The sequence below is a fragment of the Symphalangus syndactylus genome, chromosome 7, assembly GCF_028878055.3.
Source record: "Symphalangus syndactylus isolate Jambi chromosome 7, NHGRI_mSymSyn1-v2.1_pri, whole genome shotgun sequence".
Taxonomy (NCBI): domain Eukaryota; kingdom Metazoa; phylum Chordata; class Mammalia; order Primates; family Hylobatidae; genus Symphalangus; species Symphalangus syndactylus.
This window is the reverse complement of record NC_072429.2, coordinates 131730952-131756488: the sequence shown is the minus strand read 5'-3', so window position 1 is coordinate 131756488 and position 25537 is coordinate 131730952. Positions and strand designations below refer to the sequence as shown.

General features: G+C 32.8%; 1 protein-coding gene across 16 annotated transcripts in view; it reads right to left on the bottom strand.

The window, feature by feature from the left end:
- Positions 1–25537, bottom strand: part of PHF20L1 (PHD finger protein 20 like 1) — a 74201-nt gene that overhangs the window by 31322 nt on the left and 17342 nt on the right. For 4 of the 16 annotated variants that reach the window (XR_010121951.1, XM_063643547.1, XM_055287305.2 and 1 more), the window contains 10 exons: positions 23604–23775; positions 23367–23451; positions 19379–19467; positions 19067–19156; positions 14193–14406; positions 13482–13610; positions 7063–7145; positions 3293–3545; positions 1094–1282; positions 625–831 (listed from right to left, as the gene is read on the bottom strand). Coding sequence is in view for 15 of the 16 variants with exons in the window: in XM_063643547.1 (XP_063499617.1) it covers positions 625–831; positions 1094–1282; positions 3293–3545; positions 7063–7145; positions 13482–13610; positions 14193–14406; positions 19067–19156; positions 19379–19467; positions 23367–23451; positions 23604–23775 (1511 nt within the window). In the remaining variant the exon portion in view is untranslated. Of the gene's footprint in view, positions 1–624; positions 832–1093; positions 1283–3292; positions 3546–7062; positions 7146–13481; positions 13611–14192; positions 14407–19066; positions 19157–19378; positions 19468–22104; positions 22229–23366; positions 23452–23603; positions 23776–25537 lie in introns of those variants that run through there. The other 12 variants (XM_063643549.1, XM_063643548.1, XM_063643551.1 and 9 more) reach the window with 7 other exon arrangements.

The following is a 25537-nucleotide window of genomic DNA, read 5'->3' as shown; positions in this document are numbered from 1 at the left end:
AACAATGCACCCACATAAGGGAAACATGAATCGATATTCTGCTAGATTTAAAATATCAGCTTTGTAAAATACACATCCAAATGCTTTCGAACTACAATAAATATCACAAAATCATGAAAAAAATGTGTTATTAAGGATGGCTGATTTTATATATTGCACTCCTCAAAATAACTTTACAGCAAATTTAATTCAATTTGGAGGATTCTGTCCCAAAAGATGGAATTATATTTAAGATACAGGCATATAGTTCAGTGTTTCTTAAATATTAAATTCTATCAAAATCCTTAAACCAAAGTACTGATCCCATTAAGTATTTCCTGGCTTCAAAAGTAAGAATTCCTGTAATTATACTTAGCTCTAATAATTTATATTTAGTAGAAATAAGGATATATAAAAAAGCAGGGAGAAGGAAATAGATCAAGTGACAAGGTTAAGAAGCATGTATGTCCAAGGAATATGATTGTAAAATGATCACACAAAAGACCTTTAAAACAGAGAAGTATTTATGAAAAGGAATTATATAGGAATCAAAATAATGTAGTTAAACCTCAAAATGTTTATACCTAATAACTGCAAGCCTAGCTACTTATCTACTTATAAGAGCCTTTATTTTTTTTCTTTTACCTGCTGCTGCTGGAGCTCCTCTTCCATCAGCTATTGCTTTGGAAGAAGGATTTGGAAGCATCTGTGTATCCTCTTTTTCTGCCCTGGGACATTCATTATGGTAAGAGGAATCTGAGGCTACTGGTGCTGTAACTTCTGAACCACGACTTAAGTCAAGAGGGAGACAGGGTCCCAGCTTCTCAAGTGGCAAATGTGCAACATCAGGCACTACACAAAATAAAGAGTGTAATATAATATTAACACAGATAAAATGGCTCAGTTACTATCACTGTGAATTAAAGTGTTACATAATTTAAACAGTGCCTGGCACAAAGAAGGCACTCAATAAATATTTGTAGAATAAGTGAAGTGCTTATAACTCCAGAAGATATAAGAGCAGAAATATCTTAATATTTTAATAATCTTTATCTCTTAGTTTTTTCTTTATCTTCTTTTATGTTTGGTTCTATAGGAAATCAATATACATTACCCTCTGGTACTGAAGATTCTTGCTGATTTTGAGAACTGATGGAGAATACTTTCCCATCAGTGGCTGGAGAGGGAGAAGAAACCTTTTCTACAGAATCATCAGGCATGGGTAAGGTGGCTAAACGCTGAGATCTTCTTCTCCGCTCACTATGCTTGAAAGGTCTAGGGGGATTCACAGGCTGTGGAGGACCTAGAAAAAGATCTTCAATGTTCACGAAGCAGATACATACCAGGAGCATCTTATAATATTTAAGGAGATAAATGGGAAAAAATGATTCATATTCTTCCCTCTGATGTTGTTATAAGATATCCACAAGGAATGGCATGTTCCAAAGGTAATCAAAGGCAAAAATTGTGCCCTCATTCAAAATGAGTCAATCAAAAATTGTAAAATCTACACTCTACTAGAACTAAAAGAAAATAAAATGGAACATTAATTTCAAGTAGCTCCCCCAAGTGACAGACTACAGTTAATTTCTCTAATTGCAGATCGTCGTGTAAATTGCCATTTTTCCTTCGGGAAAAATAGTCTCTTTACAGCAAAAGATAAGGAAAAATATATATATATATATTCCTTTTGCTACATTGCAAATCTAGAAACTCTAAGGGAAAAAAAGGCAGGGATATAGATGATATAACATTAAATGAGTTAGTGATTTACTTTACACTAATGTAAATAATTTTATCCCATCATCATCCCCCCAAATGGGGTTTTATAAACATGTCTGGGCCTGATTCATTAAAAAAAAAAAGTGAACAAAAACAACTTTGTATACTTATTGTGAGCAAATAATGAGGATATTTAAGATGATGACATTGTGTACTTGTGTTTTTTAACAACTTGGTAAGTAATTTAGGCATCTTCTAGCAATATAATATAAATATTTGGAAATGTCTCTCACACTTTTAGATATCTTCTTTCTACATGGCATATAAACACATTTGACTAGAATAGGCAAGATTATATATGCCAATATATTCATGTTAATTTAGAAAGAGGAAATAAGAACAGTCTAAAGAGATTGATGTTTGGGTATTTAAGAGTAATTTTACAATCAAAACGAAAGACATGTTGGTAACTAGAAAATATGAAAGAATAACATTTAATTGCTATAATATTGTGGTTATAACACCAAGATATAATTTCCAAAAAAAAAAAAAAAAGTTTATTAATGTCATATGACATTCCAGTGACTACTACTGACACTATTTCATGACAAATGCCATAATGAAATGAAGCTTATTAGGAAAACAATTATGTTCCCATTCTTTCCACCTATTAAAAAGAACAAAAAAGCAAAACCTGATCAAAATGAAAAAATGATTCAGTAGAAAATATGGCAACTAAGGGAAAATAGGTTAATATGTTTGATAAGCGTCTTCTGAATGCCAACAGCTTTGATTATTCTGGAAGACACAATATGGAATAGTTCATAAGGAAACATGTCATATTCACTCAACTGATCATGTATTTCATTTGTTGCATAAAGAGCAAAAAAAACCATCATTTACCAACTGACTTTTCAAATAACTGTTATTCATGTCTCCAACTTAGAATACTAAACTAATATGAGAAACTCAGGGTCAACACAAATCTTGTATTATTTATATACACAGATATATAGGGAGATAGATAGATATACCCATGTGAAGGGTGATTTCGAAAAAGACTGCATTAACTCTTGAAAAATTAGAAGTACTGAAACAGTAAAATCTTTAAAAATATAATCACAGGGGCATTTTTTTTCATTAAAAAGATTGAACTGAAGTCTGGACTATAAATATTATAATAAGAATGAATAAAATGTATTGCAGAGGGAAGTTATAGACAAGTGGGGACAAAAAATCTACAGGAATAGTCTTAAGTAAAAATAGCTATCATGGGTCTTTTTATAACTTTCTTTTTTTTTGTAATGAATCAGGCCTCTCAGTATGCTTGGATTATGAGTTGAGGAGAGTCAAACTACAGTGGAATCTGTGTTATTAAATGGAAAGGATTCTCAACCAGCAGTAGTCTCTAAGCAACAAATCAGTAAGAAATGTCTATGGTTTTTGCCCCTGAAATAGTTTCAAGCCTTCCCTATCATATCCACTTGAGTTTTTAAAAAGCAACTTCATAAAAATACAATATAACTACAATCAAACTGTTTTTAATGTATCTTATAGGATAAATAACTATTTTTTAAAAATCTGTGCTCACTAGTTTTATTTATCACTGAAGAAGAAAGCTGAGATACAAGCGTCAAATCCTCGACTTGTATTAATTCTGGGGAAAGTGGTGATTTAGGGGGTTTTATACACCCAGAAGAATCTCCAGATTCATGTTTGCATTTCTTGCTGCGAGCCTTCCCTGAAGACAAAGTTGAGGATAACAGTGCAGGTTTCTGAGTGTTGGCAGAACTGCTAATGTCAGCTTCATTTTTTTTCTGACTTTGAGGTTTAGGTGAAATCGCCTGAATAAATAATAAAAAATTGATATTTTTATTTTGGCTTCTTCATTTTTGTTCTTGTATTCTATTTTGACTGTTAAGCAACTTTAGTATCCAGAAACATTGTTAAGCAACATACAACATTTCTATTACAAATGAAAAACCAAAAAGAACCCCACAAATTATTAACTAAAAGTTGAATAGGCTGTCTTTAAAGGGATGCTGTCAACTTTCAGTCTAAATTAATTTTTTAAAATATATTATTCACAATATTTTCAGAACATAAAATGTTATCTTACTGGACAAATATTTTCAGTATTAAATAGAAATATACCCCTTTAGGAACCATAATTGCCAATGACAATAATTCAGAAAATAAACAGCATTTTCATGTTTTAAAGGATTAGAGGAATACATTTAAGCTTTTGACTTTAGATGTTTTCTTATAAAATCTTTTCTTTTAAGTTGAATGTGAAGGTCTAAGTAGACAGTTTCCCTTTAAAGAAAGATCTGAACAGGAAAAACAATGACCAAATTAACAAAACACTATCTTTAACTCATTTTAGTGCTGAAAGCTAGAGTTTCATAAGCACAATGCATCATGAAATCAGAGCCACCAGCAATATAGAGTTAAAAGACTAAAAAACAATACAAAACAAGCAACAACAACAAAAAAAAAACCAAAGAGATAAAGTGTAAGTTAAAAACATTGGATTTAAAAACAAAATACGTCGCATTCTTAGATGAGAGTTTTTACCTTCTTCCTGCCAACTGATACTTTTAAAAAAAAATTAGAACTTTGTCAGTTCTTTCATAAAAGAACATTTTTATTCATTTGGCTGTAAAATTTCCTACATATGTTAAAATATGTGTGAATGTGTCCATTTTTCAAAACAAGAGAAAATAGCTACATTGGATGAATTTGCAATTTATGGTTCTGCAATACCTCTATCTCTTTCTGATATACCTATCTGAAAGCAAAATACATAATATGCATTTTTTGAAAATCTATTCTACCATAGGCCTTTATAAAGAGTCAAATTGCTAGCACTATAAACGACATGCTTGTCCCCAAGAAATCTTTTTACTTCCATATCTTGTGGAGAATAACTATCAGGTTTACTGTCTGCAGTTCTCTGGAGTATGAAAGATCATTTTCTGGGGACTAAATAAATAAATAATTCTGTTCCCACTGAGATACAAGTCAAATTTTGCTGGGGAAGAAAAGTGCATATTTGGTATTAAGTAGGGCACCTTGAATGCTCTATAGACAGCATGTTGGACATACCACATAAAAGGCCTGGTGTCAAGTGTCCCACTCATTCAGTTGTCATCATTTCTATTATTGAATTTACTCATTATAAATGTGTATAAGTGCAGATTAATTATTTGAAAAGGTACTTCATAAATGGATAGTATTCCTAACCTTATTATAAAAGGTGTTGCCAGAAAAGTAATTAGAGCCATTACTTGTAAATAAACAATTTTATTGTTCATCTTCACATATGTGAAAGACATCACTACAGCATCCATTACTCTCAAGTTACAAAGTTATAAAACAAGATTTTAAAACTTAATATCTTGATAAGGTGCTTAACTTCTAAACAAGGAAAAATTAACATTGTTTTTAAAACTTACTGAGTTATTATGCATCTAATGCAAGTTTTATCCAAAAGTAAATATAACATGACATATCCCTAATACAATTAAATAATCTATAATTAAGAAGCTGAGAATTGGGGTTCAAGACCACAGAGTTTGAATTTTTTAAAAATATAAATAAGTCCATTAGCACAGTAAGTTTTGACTACAGGCCTGTTATCAATCTATGTCATGAGTGACATTACTTTAACTCATTAGGAAACAGAGGTTAGTAACAATCAATACCTCTCCTTTAGGTCTATTGCTGATACCAATTGAGATGTAATTAAGAGCTTTATAACTCGGCTTTTTAACTATGAAACGAGGCTAACACATAGGATAAAAATAAGTGTTTGTTCACAAAACATTTTCACATTGAAATCAACCTGAATGACAAGTAGAAAATGAGGAAATGGCATGGTGTTCCTGAAAATCTAAAATAATTTACAAGGTTTTCATTAATGATTGTTGGTCTCTTTGTTACAAAACTGGCAAGGACTCTCAAAAGTTTTTAATTATGAAAATAGAAACAGCCGAGTTACACAATTTTCCTTTCTTTCTTTTTTAAATTCAATTTCAAAACGTGGTTTTCTGTACTTCTCTCTAAGATGGGTACTGCCCTCTACACTAACTTCACATTTAATAAGTACTTTTCACAATCACATTCACCTCAGCAGGATTGTGCATAATCAAAGATTGACATTGTAATGAATTTTCCAGAAACATTTTATTACCCAAGTCCCTGATTTATCGCATTCTGAGAATACCATAAACAGTGGTGAAAATACAAAATATTGTTATATCTGGGACGTTGAATATAGTAATACACAGTAAAAAAAGTTATTTAAAATTTGGTTGATATACTGACAATAACGGCAAAGACTTAACCGTTTGATGATCACAGAAAATCAGAAGGTATGATTCAATGACATATTAATCAATTTAAAAGACCCATTGATTTAATACAACATTAATGGAGGCACCAAAACAACGCACTGTTATCAAATCAGGCCTAAAATAACCCTGAAAAACTCAATACAATATCAATTAAATTTGGAATAGTTTTTAAAACGCATCTAGAGGAGAGCAAAAGATACTCATTTTAAAGTCTTCTTTATTAGGCTACTAATAAAGAAAAGTAATACAAAAAGGATATATTAAAACTACATTAAGGCTCAGATTTTAAAACAGGAGAACCAAGGAAATCCAGTTATGGCTATTACTGCGTTCTTATAGTCTTACAGTGCCTAAGAAGTTAAGCCCTTAGAGAATGTAAAAGCATGCACAGTTCATTATGTACAAGTATTGTGGGAATCTGAAGGTAGCCAAGGCAAAATCTAGCAACTGCAACCTTCACTTTTAAATTCCTCTATTAGGTGGTTTAAAGACAGACCCTTAATAGTTTTTTAAACTCTCTTTTTTTGTAGTTATTAAAATATACATCCTAGCAAAAATGTATGGCTCATTGATCAATTCATAAAACACATAGTCAGTCTAACAACACCAATTGTTACAATATAAAAGAAACTTCTTACAAAAGAAGCTTTATTAGATGTCAAAAAACCCTGTTTTACTCACAAATGGAAAGTATTTGTGTAAGGGTCTTTTTGTAAGCTAGTTAAAGGTGATCCAGCTGGAAGCTTATACCCTGGGATGCCTGTCTCCAGGCCTTCAAATTTTGGAGACAAAGGCTTTAATGCCAGTCTATAAAATCAAACACTAATGAAGTCTGTAGTTATCTGTATACCTTGGAGAAGGCAGAGTTAAAAATATATCGTCAATTAATTAGCTTCCTATTCCCATATCTGATCAAAAGGGGAATTTCAATTACGTAGATACTAGAGCTCCGTGATCATTCCAGTGGGAACCTTGAAAAAAATCAAATGCTACCATTTCATACCTGCTCCAGCATTGGAGCTGTTTCATTGTAGTCTTCCTTTTTTTCAGCACCATCCACCCCAACAGCTTTGGATGCCAACAAACCTTGAGAAAAATTGTACAGAAATTGCTTATTAGAAAAAATACTGATTTACACCCTAATTAACTTTGCAAAAATCTTAGTAGTTGAAATTTCCTATACTTTTTAATATATAGGAAGTAATCTCAAATGTTTTCTTTTCAAAAATACAAATATGCTTAATAACAAGCCAAGGGACTGAATCAGAACTTGAGAGCTGCTTACATAGTTGCGTGTCTTTTAATATTACTCAATTAAATCACTGAAAACACACACTTGCACACACACATTTATTCTGTAAAAAGTTAAAATTCTATGTCTTAATGTCCACATTAAGGTTGCTCAGGTTGCTAATACTTATAATACAGATTTTGTCTATACAACTATAAAAACAGAGTAAGACAGAAGAAATCCTTCCAAACATCCAGAACATAAAAAAAGATTTTCTGTTGTTTTAGTAGCTAAAAAAGCTACCAATTCTTAAGTTCATTTAGATCCTTTTAATCTAAGCTTTATGTGTGTCCAGCTGTACCTTATCTTCTTCTAAGAGTTTAAACACAGATGGATCCACTTTATGTTAAGGGAAAAAGTGTGGGTCTTTCCTAGAACATCTGAACTTAATATTATAGTTCATTTTGTCATTTTGTCTATAAATGACAAAAATTTTTAGAAGTTCCAGTTTTCTTCTATGTATGTCACTAATTCTCAAATTTAAAAGACAGAATAGGCCAGGCGCAGTGGCTCACCCCTGTAATCCCAACACTTTGGAAGGCTGAGGCAGGCAGATCACTTGAGGTCAGGAGTTCAAGACCAGTCTGGCCAACATGGTGAAACCCCATCTCTACTAAAAATACAAAAATTAGCTGGCATAGTGGCAGGCGCCTATAATCCAAGCTACTTGGGAGGCTGAGGCAGGAGAATCACTTAGACCCAGGAGGCAGAAGTTGCAATGAGCCGAGATCCCACCACTGCACTCCACCCTAGGTGGCAGAGCGAGACTCCGTCACAAAAAAAAAAAAAAAAAAAAAAAAAAAAAAAAAAAAAAAAAAGACAGTATTTTATTGTAATATATAACTGTATTACTAATTTGAATCCCAAGACATTAAAACTCTGCTTTAATAAAATATAGGCATTTACTTGGTTAAAATTCTTTGCTAAGCCTGTCAGGTACCTTCAATGAAGTCTAGTTTATAAGCCTTGTTTAAGGCCACCCTGCTCATAAAAGGCCACCAAAATTCATTTCTGTGTCATTTCAAGGTTGTCAGGTGCCTTCAGTGAACCCCAGTTTATAAGCCTAGAACAAGTATTTGTTTTTGTTTATGGCCACCCTGCTCATAAAAGGTCACCAAAAATCATTTTTGTGTCATTTCAAAGTTGGCCACACAAAAACTTTGCTCCAAAGGAAGCATGTTTAACAACTGACAACTTAATAGTAAATGACTACAGCAATTATACTACATACAATACAGAAGCTGTCCACAACATATTTAACAGGAGAAAAATGGTGCCCCCTCAAAGGCAGTATGATGTAAAGGTATCCATGAGGCAACATGTCTTGACTTTATCAGATAGCTACCCTAAAGAAGTTAAGTGATCTAGGTAGGAATTCACATATTAAAATTATATTCTTGGGCCCAGCACAGTGGCTCACACCTGTAATCCCAGCACTTTGGGAGGCTGAGATGGGAGAATCACCTGAGGTCAGGAGTTCGAGACCAGCCTGGCCAACACGGTGAAACACCATCTCTACTAAAAATACAAAAATTAGCTGGGTGTGGATGTACACACCTGTAATCCCAGTTACTTGGGAGGTTGAGGCACGAGAATCGCTTGAACCTGGGAGGCGAAGGTTGCAGTGAGCCGAGATGGCACCACTGCACTCCATCCTGGGGAACAGAGTGAGATTCCATCTCTAAATAAATAACTAAATAGATAAATAAATAAAAAAATTATCTTCTTAAAGTAGTACTCAAGCAAATTCTAAATTAAGCAAAAGGTACCTAGTACTCAGAATGTACTTTAAAATAAAAAAGGCCGAGTGTAAGACAATGATTTTGATACATCTATGATTAGTATTAAAACTGGTATTTAAGGTCAGGCACGGTGGCTCATGCTTGTAACACTTTGGGAGGCCGAGCTGGGTGGGTTGCTTGAGCCCAGGAGTTTGAGACCAGCTTGGGCAATATAGCAAGACCCCATCTCTACATTAAAAAATAAGTAGAAAACAATAACAACAAAACCCTGGTGTTTGTCCCAGTTTGAGATTTAAAAAAAAAAAACAAAGCAAAAACCAAAAAACTACATAGTTTGTTACAGTCTCATACCACATCAACTGTACATAAACAATTTTACAAAAACAGCTTCAATCCTAATTATATTCTGAATATATTTTTACATTTACCGAAAAAGATATAGTACTGAATATTTATTTAACATTTAAAGCCACATTCATTAGGTTTTTATTCTCCAGCTAATATTCTTAAGGCCCAATGAACTATTGAAATAAAAATAATTAGAAAATCAAGTTCTTTTGCAGGAAACTGAGTAGAGTTATATTTCTAAGGACTATTCAAACAGGACAAGTCTTGCTATTCAATATATTATATATCTTTTACTTTGTTTCCTTTCACACAGGCGGTAGAAATACTTTTTAATACTCAATAGATGAAATAGATCACAAACTAAAAAACTGAAAATAAGATACCACAAGTAATAAAAGAAACAAAATAATTCACCCATAACATATGGATTTACATTAGGATATTACAGACCCAGTTTATTAAAATCCCTTTCCATTAATGGTTTGAGAAGGAAAAATAAAGTGTTGTAATGTGTTCATAAAAAGTAATGAGATTTAAGAAAAACTACTTAAAATTAGATTTTAAAATGCATACTTGGTCATCTAGAGAATTTAAAAGCCCAAATACGATTAATAAAGTTTTTTCATGCTTTTCATTCACATCAACTTACAAGAGTTATTAAATATAAACAATAAAATGGAACAAATAACAAAATAAGTACTTGAAGAGATAACTCTGACTACTTCTGCCTTAAGAGGCAGTCCAAAATCTGTTATCTTGACCTGCTAATATTCCAGGAAAAAATGCACTATCCATAGAAAATGAGAAGAATTAACTGAAAGGAAATTATCAGCAAGTACCTATTAATTATCTATGTATTACTAACAGGCCTTCTTCTAGAAGAATATACCTATGGGATAAAATTGCCCAATAAGAATGCATTATGCTGCTTCAAGAAATTATTTAAACTTAGGTAAAAGAAGAATATCAAATAGTCATCAGTTCCACCCACCAATAAAGTTACAACTTTCCAATATTCTATATTAGCTATAAAATACAGAGCTGGTCTCTTCCTGCCAATAGGAATAAGTAGAACAGAGCCCAGAGTTCCCTGGAATGGGAAAGGGGAACAAAGAAAGAGTAAAGTGATTACATTCTTGGTTTACTTTTCATCTAGGTATTTCAAAACACCATCTTCTTTCTGGGACTAAGAATCAAATATTCTTGATATTATTATCAATAACATACTACTGGTCAATTCAAATTTCAGGATTTTTTAAACTTTTTAAATTCCTAAGTTACAGAAACACACCTAAGCTAGCTGAAATTCCAGGAACTCTTAGAGCCTATTAGAAACAGATCATGCACCAACTGCTCATGTTGTTTTCCTTTATTCCCTTGACATTCTATAGTTTAAAGTCTACTCAAATTCAATTTGTTTGTGACTTTGTTCCAAAAGTATGGACTACTAGTTTTCTAAGTAAAACTGTTTATTTCAAATCAGTATGCATAAGCCATATAATAATAGTTATCAATAAGGTACATTACATAATGAAAAATATGAACTGGGAAGTTGTGTGTGTGTGTATATATTGCACAGTATATGCAATATGTATATATCTACATACAAGAAATATGTGTATGTGTATATATGGAAATATATATGTATATATGTATGTATATATGTGTGTATATATGTATATACATATATACATATTCCATATACTGTGCAACTATATTGTCAATGTCTACCTATTTGGAATCTCTGAAAAAAGCCACCCTTTTAACATTCTCTATACAGAAATAGGGTTTAAAATCATCACATGGTGTGTATGTGGCAAAGTGAATAGAAAGAATGATAAATATATGAATTAAAGTTATCCAATAGCTGGTCCACGTATTTAAGTTAGAACTCTTTAAAAAAATAATAAAATAGAGTGGAGAGAAATACATCAGAGCAGGCTGCTATGATCCCAGCCCCAATCCTCTCAGTAGTAAAAGGACAAAAAGACACATACAGATGAGCTTGATGAATTTAAAATATACCATAATGCCATAACAAAATTACTATTTTATATTAGTTCTCATTTATCTTTATAAAGTATAAATGAAATTTACTGTAAAAAGGCAAGCCTGAATTTCAACTATTGAAGACAATCTTACAATATCTACTGTCTTTTTGCATGACATAGTTGCAACATGAAATCAGAAATAGATGTAGAAAGATGAACTATTAAAAAGATTATCACACACTTAAATTCTCTAAGTAAATAAAGAGAAAAGATCATAATGGTTTCACATTCATAAAATCCTATGCTCTGCTGCTGCTGTCAAACTGTAACTTATTCACTTGAGATTCCCAAGGGAAAGTGAAGAGACAATCCCACTGTGGAAGGGAAGGGTGTTACTAAGCAACCAGTATTACAAACTTGAGGCACATGGTAAAATGGTACTTTTTTTCCCCACTACTGTCTTTTCAAGGCCATAGAGAAATAATGCATCATTGTGGGCTCAGCTGAGTTTTTGTGTTGTAGTTTTTTGTTTTTTTTTACTTCTTTAAACGTTGAACTTGAATCTCCCAGTAAGGCATATGTAAGAGTATATTGATTGAAACTATTAAAAGCAGGTTATCCAAATTGAAGGAAAAAAAGCATGATGCTGGAAAGCTGGCAGTTGTATCATGTCAGTGTCATCTCCGTCTTCTTTGATCTCGACTCTTCCAATAGTGTTGTTTCAATCTTTGTATCACAGGAGTTAGAAACACTATTCCACTTCTGCCCAGCACATAGCACTGGGTTCCATATTTTAAGGCAAAACTGAAGTCTCATGCCATAAGAACAAACACTTAGAGAACATTTGGCTTTCTCCAAGATTAATAGTTTACAAGGAAAAGGTGTAACAGGTTAATTGATTTAAAATATTTCCTCTCCTGGGGCCAAATATATCCTTTATCAGAGACAGGCATGAAAATAATATATACAAATGGAAAGAGACTAAATATTCTCACCTGCTAAAACCAATTATAATCACTTAGATGAACAATATAAATGAAACGGTGGTTCTAAACAACCCTCAGCTCCAGAGTCACCTTTCAGTTAGCTTCCTCTCTTCAGAAAATGGTCAAAATGTTTAGTTTACATTTATTCCTAAATCTGACCGTGAAATCAAGCTTCTTCAAGTTGAAGCCAACAAAGGTTTATACAGCTTTATTAGGCCAAAGGCACTAAAAAAAGGTTCTGTCCATTTAATAAGAACATATGACTAAATCATGAAGGTATTTAAACTCCCCTTTTAACATATACTCAGAAAAGGTAAATATGTTCACAATTTCTTTTGAAGACTAGAATCACTAGGCTGAATAGACTATGGAAATGGCAGGATGTAGTATGACTGGCCCCAATTCTAATCCTTCAATCCCCTCTTCCATGAACATGAACCAGGCTAGAATTTTCAGTGTTTTCTAACAGCCTAACACTGCTATTTCCTAAACTAAACTACAAGAAATCATATGGAAATAAATAAGCCCAGATTCCTGTGACCAACTTGAAGAGTAGAAATTAAAAAAAAAAAAATTTATAGAAATACTTTCACATCAGAAATTCAGAAATTAACAGATTCAGGAAGTAAATGTAAGTCAGACAGTCATCTTTCCAACTATATATGGCACCATCCTTAAGTAAGATTGGTCAAGTAGAAGAATGTATAAAAAATTAAAAATGTGAGAAACTGTGTCACCGTAAGTTGACACAATAATTCTTCTAGAAACTACTACTACCACCAATGTAATTTAAAAATGACTGAGCTTTGTAGCATTTGTCCTTATCAACCCTCACAACATCCCTGTGAGGTAGGTAGAAGATATGTGGTATTTTTCACATTTTACAACAGAAAAAGCTGACAGTGTTGAAAGACATTGACCTTGAAGAACCACAAAGTAACTGTCTTTGTTATTAACAGGTCCATGACACTAAACCGAAACCACTTTACTTCATTAAAAATAAATTACTCTAAAATTAAACCTTCCATTTCCCCCCCTCAAAAAAAAAAATCATTGTAGTTTACCAGTAATCTTGTTAAGTCGAGCTCTCTTTGCCTGAAATGAGTTGCCTTGATTATTTTTCCTCTTGTTTGATAATGTGCTCTCTGGCTGTGGAAAGACCATCTTTGGAACGTTCTCTACATGAAGTCCTACTTTCAATAGAACACATATAATATGAGAGTTTATCTAGAATCCAAATTAAAACACATGATTTTTTAATAGCACAATAGTAAAAATGCTTTGCACATTAGTTTTTTTAATCTACTACTTGATACAGACCTTTGAAAAACACAAATCCCTCCAGACTAATATATTAGAAATAAAAGACTACTAAAGCAGTTATTCTTAAAGAAAAGCAGGAAGAAAATGACTTACTGCTTTTTCCATATTACATATTGAAGCATACACAGAAGCATTTAAAAGGTTGAAGAAAAAACACAAAACAAAAGAAAAAATCTCAAACAAAAACCTGCTATCAAGAAGTTACAAATCAAAATCTCAACCTATTTCTATTCAAGAATACTGAGGGCATCCAATATCAAGTAACCCATACTAGACTATTACGTTTCAGGTCTAACTGTAAGATGCTAAAAAAGTTAGCCATCATATTATGCTAGGGACAAAAGCCTAAAAATTTAATTATACATTCAAAATCAAAGGAAGCCAAGGGATTTGACTTTACTACATGAGTTTACCAGTGTCATAAGGAATTAACGTAAGAATGTATTTTGTACCAAATGTTTCACTAGATGTAGGCAGATCTTCCTTCTTCTCTACGTCTGGTGTGGCTATACAAGTTGAAGTTTCTTCCTTCTTTGAAGGTACTTTAAACCACTTTCTCTCATCTTTATCCTTATCTTTATTGCTGTTAGCGCTGGTTCGAGGTTTACTCCCTGTTTTGTTCTTGGCTGCAGCTGCAGCAGCTGCTTTGACTAAAGCTATCCAATCCTCCAAAGGAAAAACACAAAACATGTGAAGTATTAAAATTAATTAAAATGTAATTACACTAATAAAAATGTGTCACATTTTCAAAGCTACTTTCACATGTAACTACACAAACATAATATAGAGATAACAATATTTACATGATAGCTGAACATGGTAGGTTATCAAATTTAATAATCAAATGAGTTAGACTGTATAACCTCTCATAAAACAGGAAGCATATTCAGTAACAGGTATTCCATGGATATATTTTCACGGGAATAAAATCTAAAATAGCAGAGGAAACCTATGGCAGATATGGAATACTACATGACATTCTACCTTAGTATTTTAGGGCTCAAATGTTGCATTCCTTCTCTTTCTCATAAGAATATATGAGACAAAGGACTATAAAAGAAGGGAAAAATGCTATCTTGCGGTTCTACAAAGATTAAAAACAGTGTATTCCCACCTACCAAATTGCTGTTCCTTATTAGGACAAATGTACCATTCAAATTATAGTCAATCTCATAGAAATTAAGAAAGGTATGATTTTTATTATTTTCTAAAGCTATGAAGTTCAGATAGCAATTTATCACAACAGCTTAATAATACTGATGAAGAAGAAAAAAGCTCCATTGACCAAGGTAAAGCATTAACTGTCAAAACTCCACATTATCTCCCTATACAACATCCTAGGTCTCTGGTACCACTCTTCTGAGGTACAAATATTTATTTTTCCTGTGTTAATTTAGTTTGTTGCAAAATACATTTTACTATTGTATTTTAACTAAAAATGCTTATTATAAAAAAATATAAAAAGGTGTAAGGAAGTATAAAGTGGTCCTAACATTTTAATTTTCACAATCAAAATGTTTTTAAAACAAATATTTTAAAACAAATACAAATATCTCTACAAAGTGAATCTGCCGAGACCACTAAGCTCTGTCAAACAGACTACCAGTTCAGATTTACTCAAAATACTTTAAATTCCTAGTCCAAGCAACTAAAAGTTTCACAACATCAAATGAATTTAATTCACGGTTTACATTAACAAATATAAGCAAAACACGTTAATAAAATTAAGCAATGAACCATGTAGATTAACAGTGCCTTAAAAATATATGGTGAAAGCAATAAGCCATTAAAAAAAAACAAAATCTGTATTTCTCTTTCTCTCATGATTGAAATTAACTGAAAACATCATGTGATTGCACTTAACACATTCAATCAACAATTTTCTATTGAATACCGTGTCCTATATGCCAGGTACTAGCCTAAGCATTCAAGAGACTGCAACTGATAAAGGACTGGTCCTGGCCATAAGGAATTCACAGGTAAATACAATTAGCTATAAGCCGTGACAGGAGATGTACTAGAGAAATAAACAAAATACTATAGAACAGAAAAGAAAAGATTGATTTTGACTGAAGAGAAAGACTAATGCAAAGCTTCAGGGAAAATGATAGATGAGCTGAACCCTAAACATAAGTAGGAATTTCCTAGGGAAAGGGGTAGTGGAAAAAGAGAAAAGGCTACTCCAAGCAAAAGGAAAAACATTAAACAAAGGCCAGGAGTAAAAGTGTACAGAAAAGTGAAAGAGCGATGAAAGGTTCAAGGAGCAATATGGGCAGCTAAAAGCCGTATGGCTAAGTTGAGCTTTCAGACTAACATTTAAGCAGTAAGAAAAGAAAGCACCATCAATGAAAAAGAAAAAAAAAAAAGGATTGAGAGAGAACAATCAACAAAGTGGGAAGAGAAACAAGAGTAAGTACAATCAGACAACCAAAAGGAAAGTGTTATATGCCACAGAGATCATACGTTTGCAGACCTATTAAGAGTAGAGCATTTAATCCTGGGTTCCACATTGTGGGGAAAATTTTAAGTTGTCAGACTTGCTGGAAAATGTCAGAAGTAATATCCATCCCAAGTTGTTTTCTACCTCCAATAAAGAAAAAACTAAAAAGAGAATCATACTGCACCTTTTAAAATTTAAATGTTTTTTAAATGCTTTTTAATCATATGACTTGCATGGGAATCACTGTAGCTCTGTGATTAAAGAATTTTCCCATTGTTTTGCTCTTTTATTTTTATGCTGAGTTCTATTTTGTGTTTGCTTTTATGTTTAGTTATACAAATTTACGGGATACATGTGAAATTTTGTTACATGTATATAATTAGTAGTGATCAATTCAGTGTATTTAGGGTGTCCCTCACTCAAATATAATACATTTTTATTAACTATAGTCACTCTACTCTGCTATCAAACACCGAATTTATTCCTTCTATAGAAAAGCTTCATTGTTAAAAATAACTGAAGTGTGATCTTTCCATGAACTATAACTAATAATGATGTTTTCGAGCTCTTTGTAGATAACATAATAGAATACTGCACTAAAAAGGGCACTGTGGGTTAAAAGAATCACTTTGCACAGAATGAGTAAAATTTTAAGTCACTCAATTCTCTAAGTTCTGAATTCTTCAAATGTGAAACAGAAATATTAGCCATATCTATGTCAAAGGATCTACTATGAGAATCCAACGAAACAAGGCACATAAAAAACGTTTGTAAATATTAATAGCAAAGGACCTATAAGCCAATCATTAACACTAGTGAGTCACAATGTATATTTTGTATCAGCACGCCCTCAGGAAGAAGAAATGAGAGAAAAGGCAAGTACTTCTGTTACAAGCTTCCAAATTAAAAATATAATGGCTCAATCTCTCACCCTGTAATTACTACTGCTCTTAGGGTAGAAAACCAGAAGGAACAAGGAGGTATCTCATAAGATGAAGGAATCAATCCCCCTCCTATCATATATGTCAGTTTCATAGCTATTTATGTATCAACACTACCATTCCACACAAAATTATGTGGAAGAAGAAAAAACTGTAGGTAGGGAGAAAAAGAGGGGATCTTATTTTGGGCTGATAACATGTCTACCATTACCTTCTTTCCCAGTGAGAAAAATGTCTACAAATACAGTGTTAGAAGGACTACAGCTCACATTGTACCCACTATAATATTAAAAGCTCTTTAAAGTGCTCAAGCTAACCTCTTAATGCAAGCAGAAGTTTATCCAGTATTAACCAACTGGTTCAAAGTCAAAAACAACAGAATTAAGACTTATTTAGGCTGAAGAATATTCATCACTTTGAAGGTTTGCATATACAAAAGTGTTATTAATGTCACATTTTAGATAGGTTCAGGAAGAGCATTTCCACAGTGCATTAATTTGATGCACTACTCATTGCTAGCTTAATTTAAAAATTAACTTTCTAAAGAAATTCTCAAAGTACTCAAAATTTAGAAGATATTATGCAAGATAGGCCCCCCCTTAGCTTTGCCCAAATAACACCTGATTTAGCATATTTCTTTGATGAAGGCAAGTCAAAAGCTTGTTGGGAAAAAGCAACTCATAAAATGAGAGTCATTTCTAAAACACAATTCTACAAATATTGTTAACGTTTCTGTAATTAAGAATTATAAAGAAAAAATGAAAAATTAAAAGAAATATACTACTACCCAAATATTATTTCAGTTGTTTTATATCTTGGCACTGATCTTAATGTTATAATGTATCATAGTGTGACTAAAGAATCACTACTTATTAAAAACAAACATCCATAACATCCAATAAATTTAATTTTTACAAGCTGTAATTTTACCACAAACCAAATTGGCTCAGTGTCCCACTTTGAAAAAACAAAGTTTTAAGGCAATAATATTAATGTCAATTCATGAACATCTGATCAACCAGAATAACAAAACAATTGTTTTAAAGCAAAAAAAAAAAAAAAAAAAAAAAAAAAAAAATGAGACTTTTGTTTAAGCAGGTATATACAATGTTCCCAACCTTTTAATCAATCTGTGTAGTAACCAAGAAATCACACCACTGAATGCTTAAAAGAACACTTTATTTATACATACATGTGGGAAGACACAAAGCCACTTCCTGATCAAAAGCATTTTCTTTTAAATTGCATTTACATATTAATTAGAGGAAATCTGCTTGCTAATCATTTCATAACTAAATTTTTGAAAACCAGGCAATTTAAAACAATCACACTTATTTCTTCATGAATAATTTTTTTAATGTGGTAGATACACATTTCTAGAGCACTAAATGTTTACACTTGACTGAAGCTGACCAGGTAATTTCAATACATTTCAGAATGACAGTTTTCACCACATGGCATGGAACAAATACGTAGCACATTTCCATATTAGACATTTTTACACACTACTTTCAATTTCTTAAAATTAATTGTAGGTCCAGGTGCTGAAAATCCCAAATAACAGCAGAATAGAAAAGAAAATATTTTAAATTTCTAATGGCACCTTTCTTTCCAGTATTTCAGAAAACACAGCCAACAAATGGAATTGTGGTTTTTACCTCCACCCAAGATTCTCCTTCCAATGCTTACCATCCATTCTTGCTTTGAGCAGTGACAAAGCATACAATACACTGCTTCCATCATATGACTCAGAGAGCCCTATCTGAAACAGCCTACAGAGTGTCAGGTAAGCGCCTTTTAAAGGAAGATGAATGACTATGATTTGTAGAAGGAAAGAAGAAGATAAGAACTCAATGTAAATTTTTATATTAAAATTTTTTAACTTTCTAAATGACATTATATACCAGGAAAAACAAAACAAAATTTAAAAAAAAAAGGCACTTACCTCACTTCCCATAGACTGGTTACACGATCCAGCTGGGTCGATAGGACAACACCAGCTTAGTGGATGCTGGGATTTCACCTGGAACAGAAACTAGTGACCTATAACTTTAGCAGGTCTAAACCAAAGAAGCAAAAATCAAATGTATAATTTATTTTACAGTCTAAGCTTCCTTTTCTTGCTGCTATTTGGGGCTATCAGCACATAACCCTACAATTAGTTCATTTAAAAAAAATATATGTATAAATATATTTTGATCAGTCACCGTTCAAGGAGATATCCCTTTGGGTAGCTAGGAATACTGAACACTCTTACCTGCCCCTTAGCATCCTCGGGCATGGCTTTAATGTGCATTCTTTTTAAACAACGAATTACTCCATCATAAAACTGAACTGTAAATGTTCCTGAAACAGGAGCAAGTCAGAATCATTAGAAAATATAATTCAAGTTTACAGCAACACTTGAAATCTAACAAGTAGTGACTTGTATAGATAAATACTTCAGGAATGCAAAAACTACAAATGCTCCTGTTAAGGACTCCATCAAGTTTACTTTCTCCCTCCCTCTAAAAACAACTCTGAACTCCTGTTTCCCCTAACAAGTACACAAATTAAGTCTTGATAAGTTAGTTCCATGTAATTCTGATTTTTACTAAGAAATTTTATAATTTTGAGTAATTTAAATGTTTAGACTCATAACATAGCTGACAAAAGTGAAATCCTTACAAAAATATATTTCCATAGGCATTACCATTTGCTCTTTGAACGTTTCTTTCAAAAGAAGTAATACAGAGAAGGAGCTGATATGCAAAAAAGATCATTTGCCCTGGAAAGGATTATTCCTTGAGCAATAACAACAAACTGGAAAATAAGAATTGTAGTTCCAGACTTTAAAGCTAGAAAATGTTTTACAAATCATCTAGATAAAAGTCTTCATAAGTAGCTCAGAACACTGAACTCTAGAGGAAGGCTAAATGCTACCCCCAATGGCATTCACCTAAGTGGCAGGCAGCACAGCCATAATTAATACTTCTGATCTCGTCTAGTCATCCATGTCTTTCCCACAAACTCATTCTACTTGAAGGACTCAAGATTTTCTCTATTATGAAGCATATTCACTTTTTGTTACAGACCCCATGCTTTCAAGTCAATATAAGCCAGTACTATTAGAAGATATATAAATTATGTATAATGCCTACTTAAGGAAATCCAAATGTTTTCCTGTCATTTCCTAGATAAATGTTCTTCCACCATTTCCCCAATGAAGGCAGAGTCCCACTTTAAGTAAACAGATACTTGGTCTTTATAAAAGAATTATAAACAAGAAATGTGACAATCATTACTAATGTCCTTGGGGTTGGCACCAAAGCCAATAATATGTGCAAAGGTTTTTTTTTTTTTTGGGTACTTTGAATAACACCATTTGATTTTATATCTTCCTATAATTAGCATAACGTTGAATTTCACAGATATAAAGAATTAAATTCAAGTTATGCAAACAACCAATCAGGCGAATAGCAAGGATGTAAAGACACTGGAAAAATTTTGAGAATGCCAAACTCTGTGTACACCTTGCACTCCCATCTTTCCAGCAACTTTCTGTCTTCCTTCTTCAATACAGCATTCCAGAAAAACTCAGCTTGCACACCAGGCCATCTGGGCATTAATACCTCTCTGCCTTTGCTCATGCTATTTCCTCTGTTGTGATGCCTTTCTCCTTTCCTTATGTCTATCTAAACCCCAGTCCACTCTTCAAGTACCATTCCCAAGATGAAAACTTCCCCAATGACTCCAGTACACACTGACTGGTCCCTTTTCTTCACTTCTATGTGCTTTATTACAAATGCCTAAATGTTCACAATTGTTCATTTTGTTTTGCTCTTACACTGAATGGACGGCTTCTTTTGCCCTTCTGATTTTTGTCAAGGTGGGGAGGGGGCAGGCCTATCCACCACTTGGGGCATACAGAAATCACAAAATTAATACCTTTCAGAAAACAAATAGTATCTGCCAATATTTCACTATGTGTTCACTGAAACTACTCTTGAAATGCCAGGGATCACAATCAGTATCATCACTCTTCCACTAAGGTAAGCTGAATTTTCTATGTTAAATGCCTGTAGATGAAAGGGATAGAATAAAGAATGAGGGTGGTTTTGTTCTGAGTGTGTGTGCTATGTGTGTACTTGCATCTGCACACACACAAGGAACTTTAAGCATGGAACGAAGGTCCCAAAGCTCTTAAAAGAAACTGTTATGAATTAATGTAGAGGGCAATGACTATTTAATTTTACTTTGTTTTGGGTACATCTTATTACCCAACAGAAGAGATTTTACTTCTTCCTTTACTTCCACAAATTGTTACTGACTATCTACTATGTGCTAGGCTCTGGACTAGACACTCGGAAGCCAATGTGAATAAGACTTGGGAATGTAAACTCCATAACACAGCTCCACAGAAGTGTAAGTGAACAGCAAAATACAGGCCCCACTAGAAAAGAACTGAGATGTCTCTCAACTCTTGCTGTAGGGGTAACCAGTGGTAAGAAAACTATAGCCATATTCATGATTTCAATTCATTAAAACAATACATTGGATTAAGGTCTTTATGAAGTTATATCATGATTTCTAGCTAGACTACTATGATTTATTTTTTCACACCTAACATTCCTTAATATATCTGTTTTCCTCTTCTATCTTCTCTTACCTCCTATTTTCTCTCAAGTTTGTTGTTAGATTAAATCCTCAGCTTAAAAACCTCTTCCAAGGCTCCCACCACCTCCAAATAAAATTCTAATTCTTTAGCAAGATTACATGACACTTCATATACCAATCTTTGCCTTTCTCTCCAACCTGTACTCTAGCTATTCTATCACCTTTAAATGAATCTCATTCTAAGCAACCTGCAGTTCCTTAAAATGACATGGCATGCCTCTCCCACTTATGTTCCACATATTTCTTCCACCAGAAAAGCCTTTTGATCACTACTTTAGCTAACTTAGTTGTCTTTCAAGACTCAGTTTAAAGGAAATGTCCCCTTACTTAGATTAAATGCCCTTCTTGCCAAGAAGCTGTCACTCAATGTTTGTTTCTTTAGTAATAACAATGAATACAGAAATCCCCCTTATCCGCGATTTCGCTTTCCACAGTTGCAGTCAACCGCGGTCTGAAAAGGAGTGGGTACAGCACAATAAGATACTTTGCAAGAGAGAGACAAGAGAGAGTGAGAGAGAGAGGAAGGAAGAAAGAGAGAGACCACATTCATATAACTTTTATTACAATATACTGTTTGATTATTCTATTATTGTTAACGTCTTACTGTGCCTAATTTATAAATTAAACTTTATCATTCATATACATGTACAGTATAGGAAAAAACATAGTATATATAGGGTTCAGTAGTTTCCCAAGTTTCAAGTACCCACTGGGGGTCTTGGAATGTATCCCCCGTGGATAAGGAAGGACTACTGTAAGTGGTCAAGTTTAAGAAATAACTTTGGTAGAAAATTAATGTATTACCGAATTTAAAAAACACGTGCAAGTATTCCAAAACTTTTTTAAATGAGAAATTTAAATAAAATATTCAGGTATGTTTTCAATAATAATTTAATTATTAATTCTCACAACTTTCCAAATTAATCAGCATATGAATTCTGTTTTAAATTAATAATCTGTCCAATAGATTTCCCAGTCTTATGCAACACTAACACGCCTAATTTCTGTGTTACTTTCAACGTTTTTGATTACTTAAGTAACTCTGGCTCAGTATCTAATATTCTAACAAATGTCCACAAAAAGCTACTAGAAAATTAACTCAATTATCTGTAAAAATTAATGATAGGACAGCAGAGAGACACAATAAAGGAAATCCTCAAATTGGTAAAAATTCCATACTCTTTCCTCAGAAAATATCCTATGTATTTCACTTGTGGATTGAACTGATTTGAATTCCCCTAAATCTTTAACCTTTCCTCACACTCTTGGGTAGATGCTTATAAGTATAACTTGGCCACAAACTAGAAACAGAGAAGTAGAAATAAAATGCATATAATATAAGCCTGTGAATTGAAAGTTGAAAAATGTTAACCAACTATTTTTGTCTACTAATTTAAACACTACTTAGGTAGCAAACCATATAGCATTTTATTCTCAACAAGATATAACAAATCAAATGCTCCCGAAAAAGAATACTTACAGAAAATATAAACGTAATGATTACATAACATACACTAATTAAAATTTAAAATACAGTGAAATTTTACTATTAGTCTAATTTTAAGTCTCAGATCATTTCAAACACATACCTTCTTTGTTAATTGCTTCAATCTTGGCAGGGTAATAGCGACAGTCTGTCCAACGAGCCAGAACTTCTTCTCCAGCTTTAAAATCCTATTTTAAACAACTTTTAAGATCAATTCCATGTATATTAAATAAGCATTTCTTAACAAAAACAGGCTTTTGTATAATTTAACAGAATCCTTTTAAAATATGTCATTACATAGCTGGCAAAACTAGCAAATAGAAAAAAACTTGCTACTTACAAAGAAATCTTCCTCATCTTTAAGCCCTTCTTTTCTTAGTGCTGGTCTCTCAAGGGGTCGCAATCTATTGCTATCCCAGTAAATCCACTCATCATAACGATGACTCCAGCGCTCAAAATGGACCAACATCTTGCCCTCCTCATAGTCAATTTTTTCAATTCGTGATGGATACCTCAAAAATCAAAATGCTTCATATAAAGAGAAAATCCTTATATCTGTTTATACAAAGTATTATACATAGAAGATTTAGCTGAATGTTGCTTACCACTAAAACCATGAAGAAAACAATAAATACGTCCATATTTTAAAACTAACCAAAAAACTCTGCTTTATTGTCTTTATAAACGATCATCCTCAAGATCTGAATAAACTCCTTGATATACTCCCAGTAGAAATATAAATGACTGCACTGTTTTGTGAAGTAATGTGGTAACATACATCAAGAACCTTAAAAATATTCCTACTTTCTGACCCAACAATTCCAATTCTGGAATTATATACAGAAAACATTATTTATAATAACAAATAAAGTGGAAACCATCTCAATATATGGTTGGAAAAACTGAAGATGGTCTACAGCTATACAAACAATGATATATCCACTGAATGAAATATTATGTAGTCACTGAATGTGGTGTTTACAAAGAATTTACAATGTGGGGAAAATGTAAAAAACAAGAACTCTATTTAGCATAAATATAAATATGTAAATTTTGTCTAGCAAAAAATACATCAGCATGTACACTGTCTTTATATGGCATAAGCTCACTTTAATTCTTATTTTTCTGTATTTATCAATATTTTATAAAGAGCAACAATGATGGTAAGGCTCAGTAAAACCTTAAATTTAAAAATATAAAGTATTTCATTGTTCTGTCTTCACATGTGATAATTCTGTAATTCCAAAATAGGAATTTGTTAACTTAAAACTTTTTACAAGGAAAGTTGCTTCGTCATTCTTAATGTACTGTATTAAAATGTTAACAGATGACTCAATTTTTTTTAAAGTATGATTAAATAACATTCAGAACTCAATAGCAGCACACAGTAGATGATTCAGCCATTCAGTTTATCCCAGATACTTCCTAGCTTTTGCTAAATTCAGAATCTTTGTTTTCCCCATGGAAAACTAGCTTTAAATATAAAGTACAATGGAATTTATATAACTTTGAAATGTAGGAACTGATTACTACCTACTTTATAGCTCAATCTTGCCATTCAGAGTTTTTCAGACATTTCAAGGATCATTCTCTGGTAGAGCTTCTTCAATCTTTGACATTCAACCCCACTTTGATCTAATGATATTGAGTTCTTGGATTTTCCTCAAGTATAGGTTGCTCTTTTTCAAGCACTCGTGCTATTCTCCATTCTATTCTTTCTGTCCGAGCCCTAAACGACCCTTCCCTTCCTTTGTATACAAATCACTGCAGACTTGGGTTAAACACAGAACTGCTTGTGTGAAGACTTCCCTAACTCCCCGGCTCCTGCTGCTCTGACAGCACTCATCTCATTAGAGCTGTACATCATCTCTGCACAGGTTCTCAAACTGGGTGCTGCAGAACATTTATATCTCTTGGAACACTGATATGTGTGGCACTAAAAAAAAAAAAAGAAAAGAAAAAAGGGGTCTTGTTGTCAAATAAGCTAGGGAATTACTGGATTAAAAAAAGTTAGGCTGCATTTTTCACTGAAAGACTTCTTGGTGCAGTCAACGAGGTGGAGATAAAGCATTCAGTGTTACTAGATTCAAGAAAACATGTAACCCCTTTTATCATGAAAATGTATTAACATTTCTTGAGACAGCAAATAGCTAAGGAAGATGAGGTTAGAAATGCTACTCTGGCCTGTGAGCTTCTGGAGATAAATGAGTCATGTTTACTTTTGTAGTCCCCAGGACCTAGCACCATGACAGGACACAAAACTGCTACTCAGGG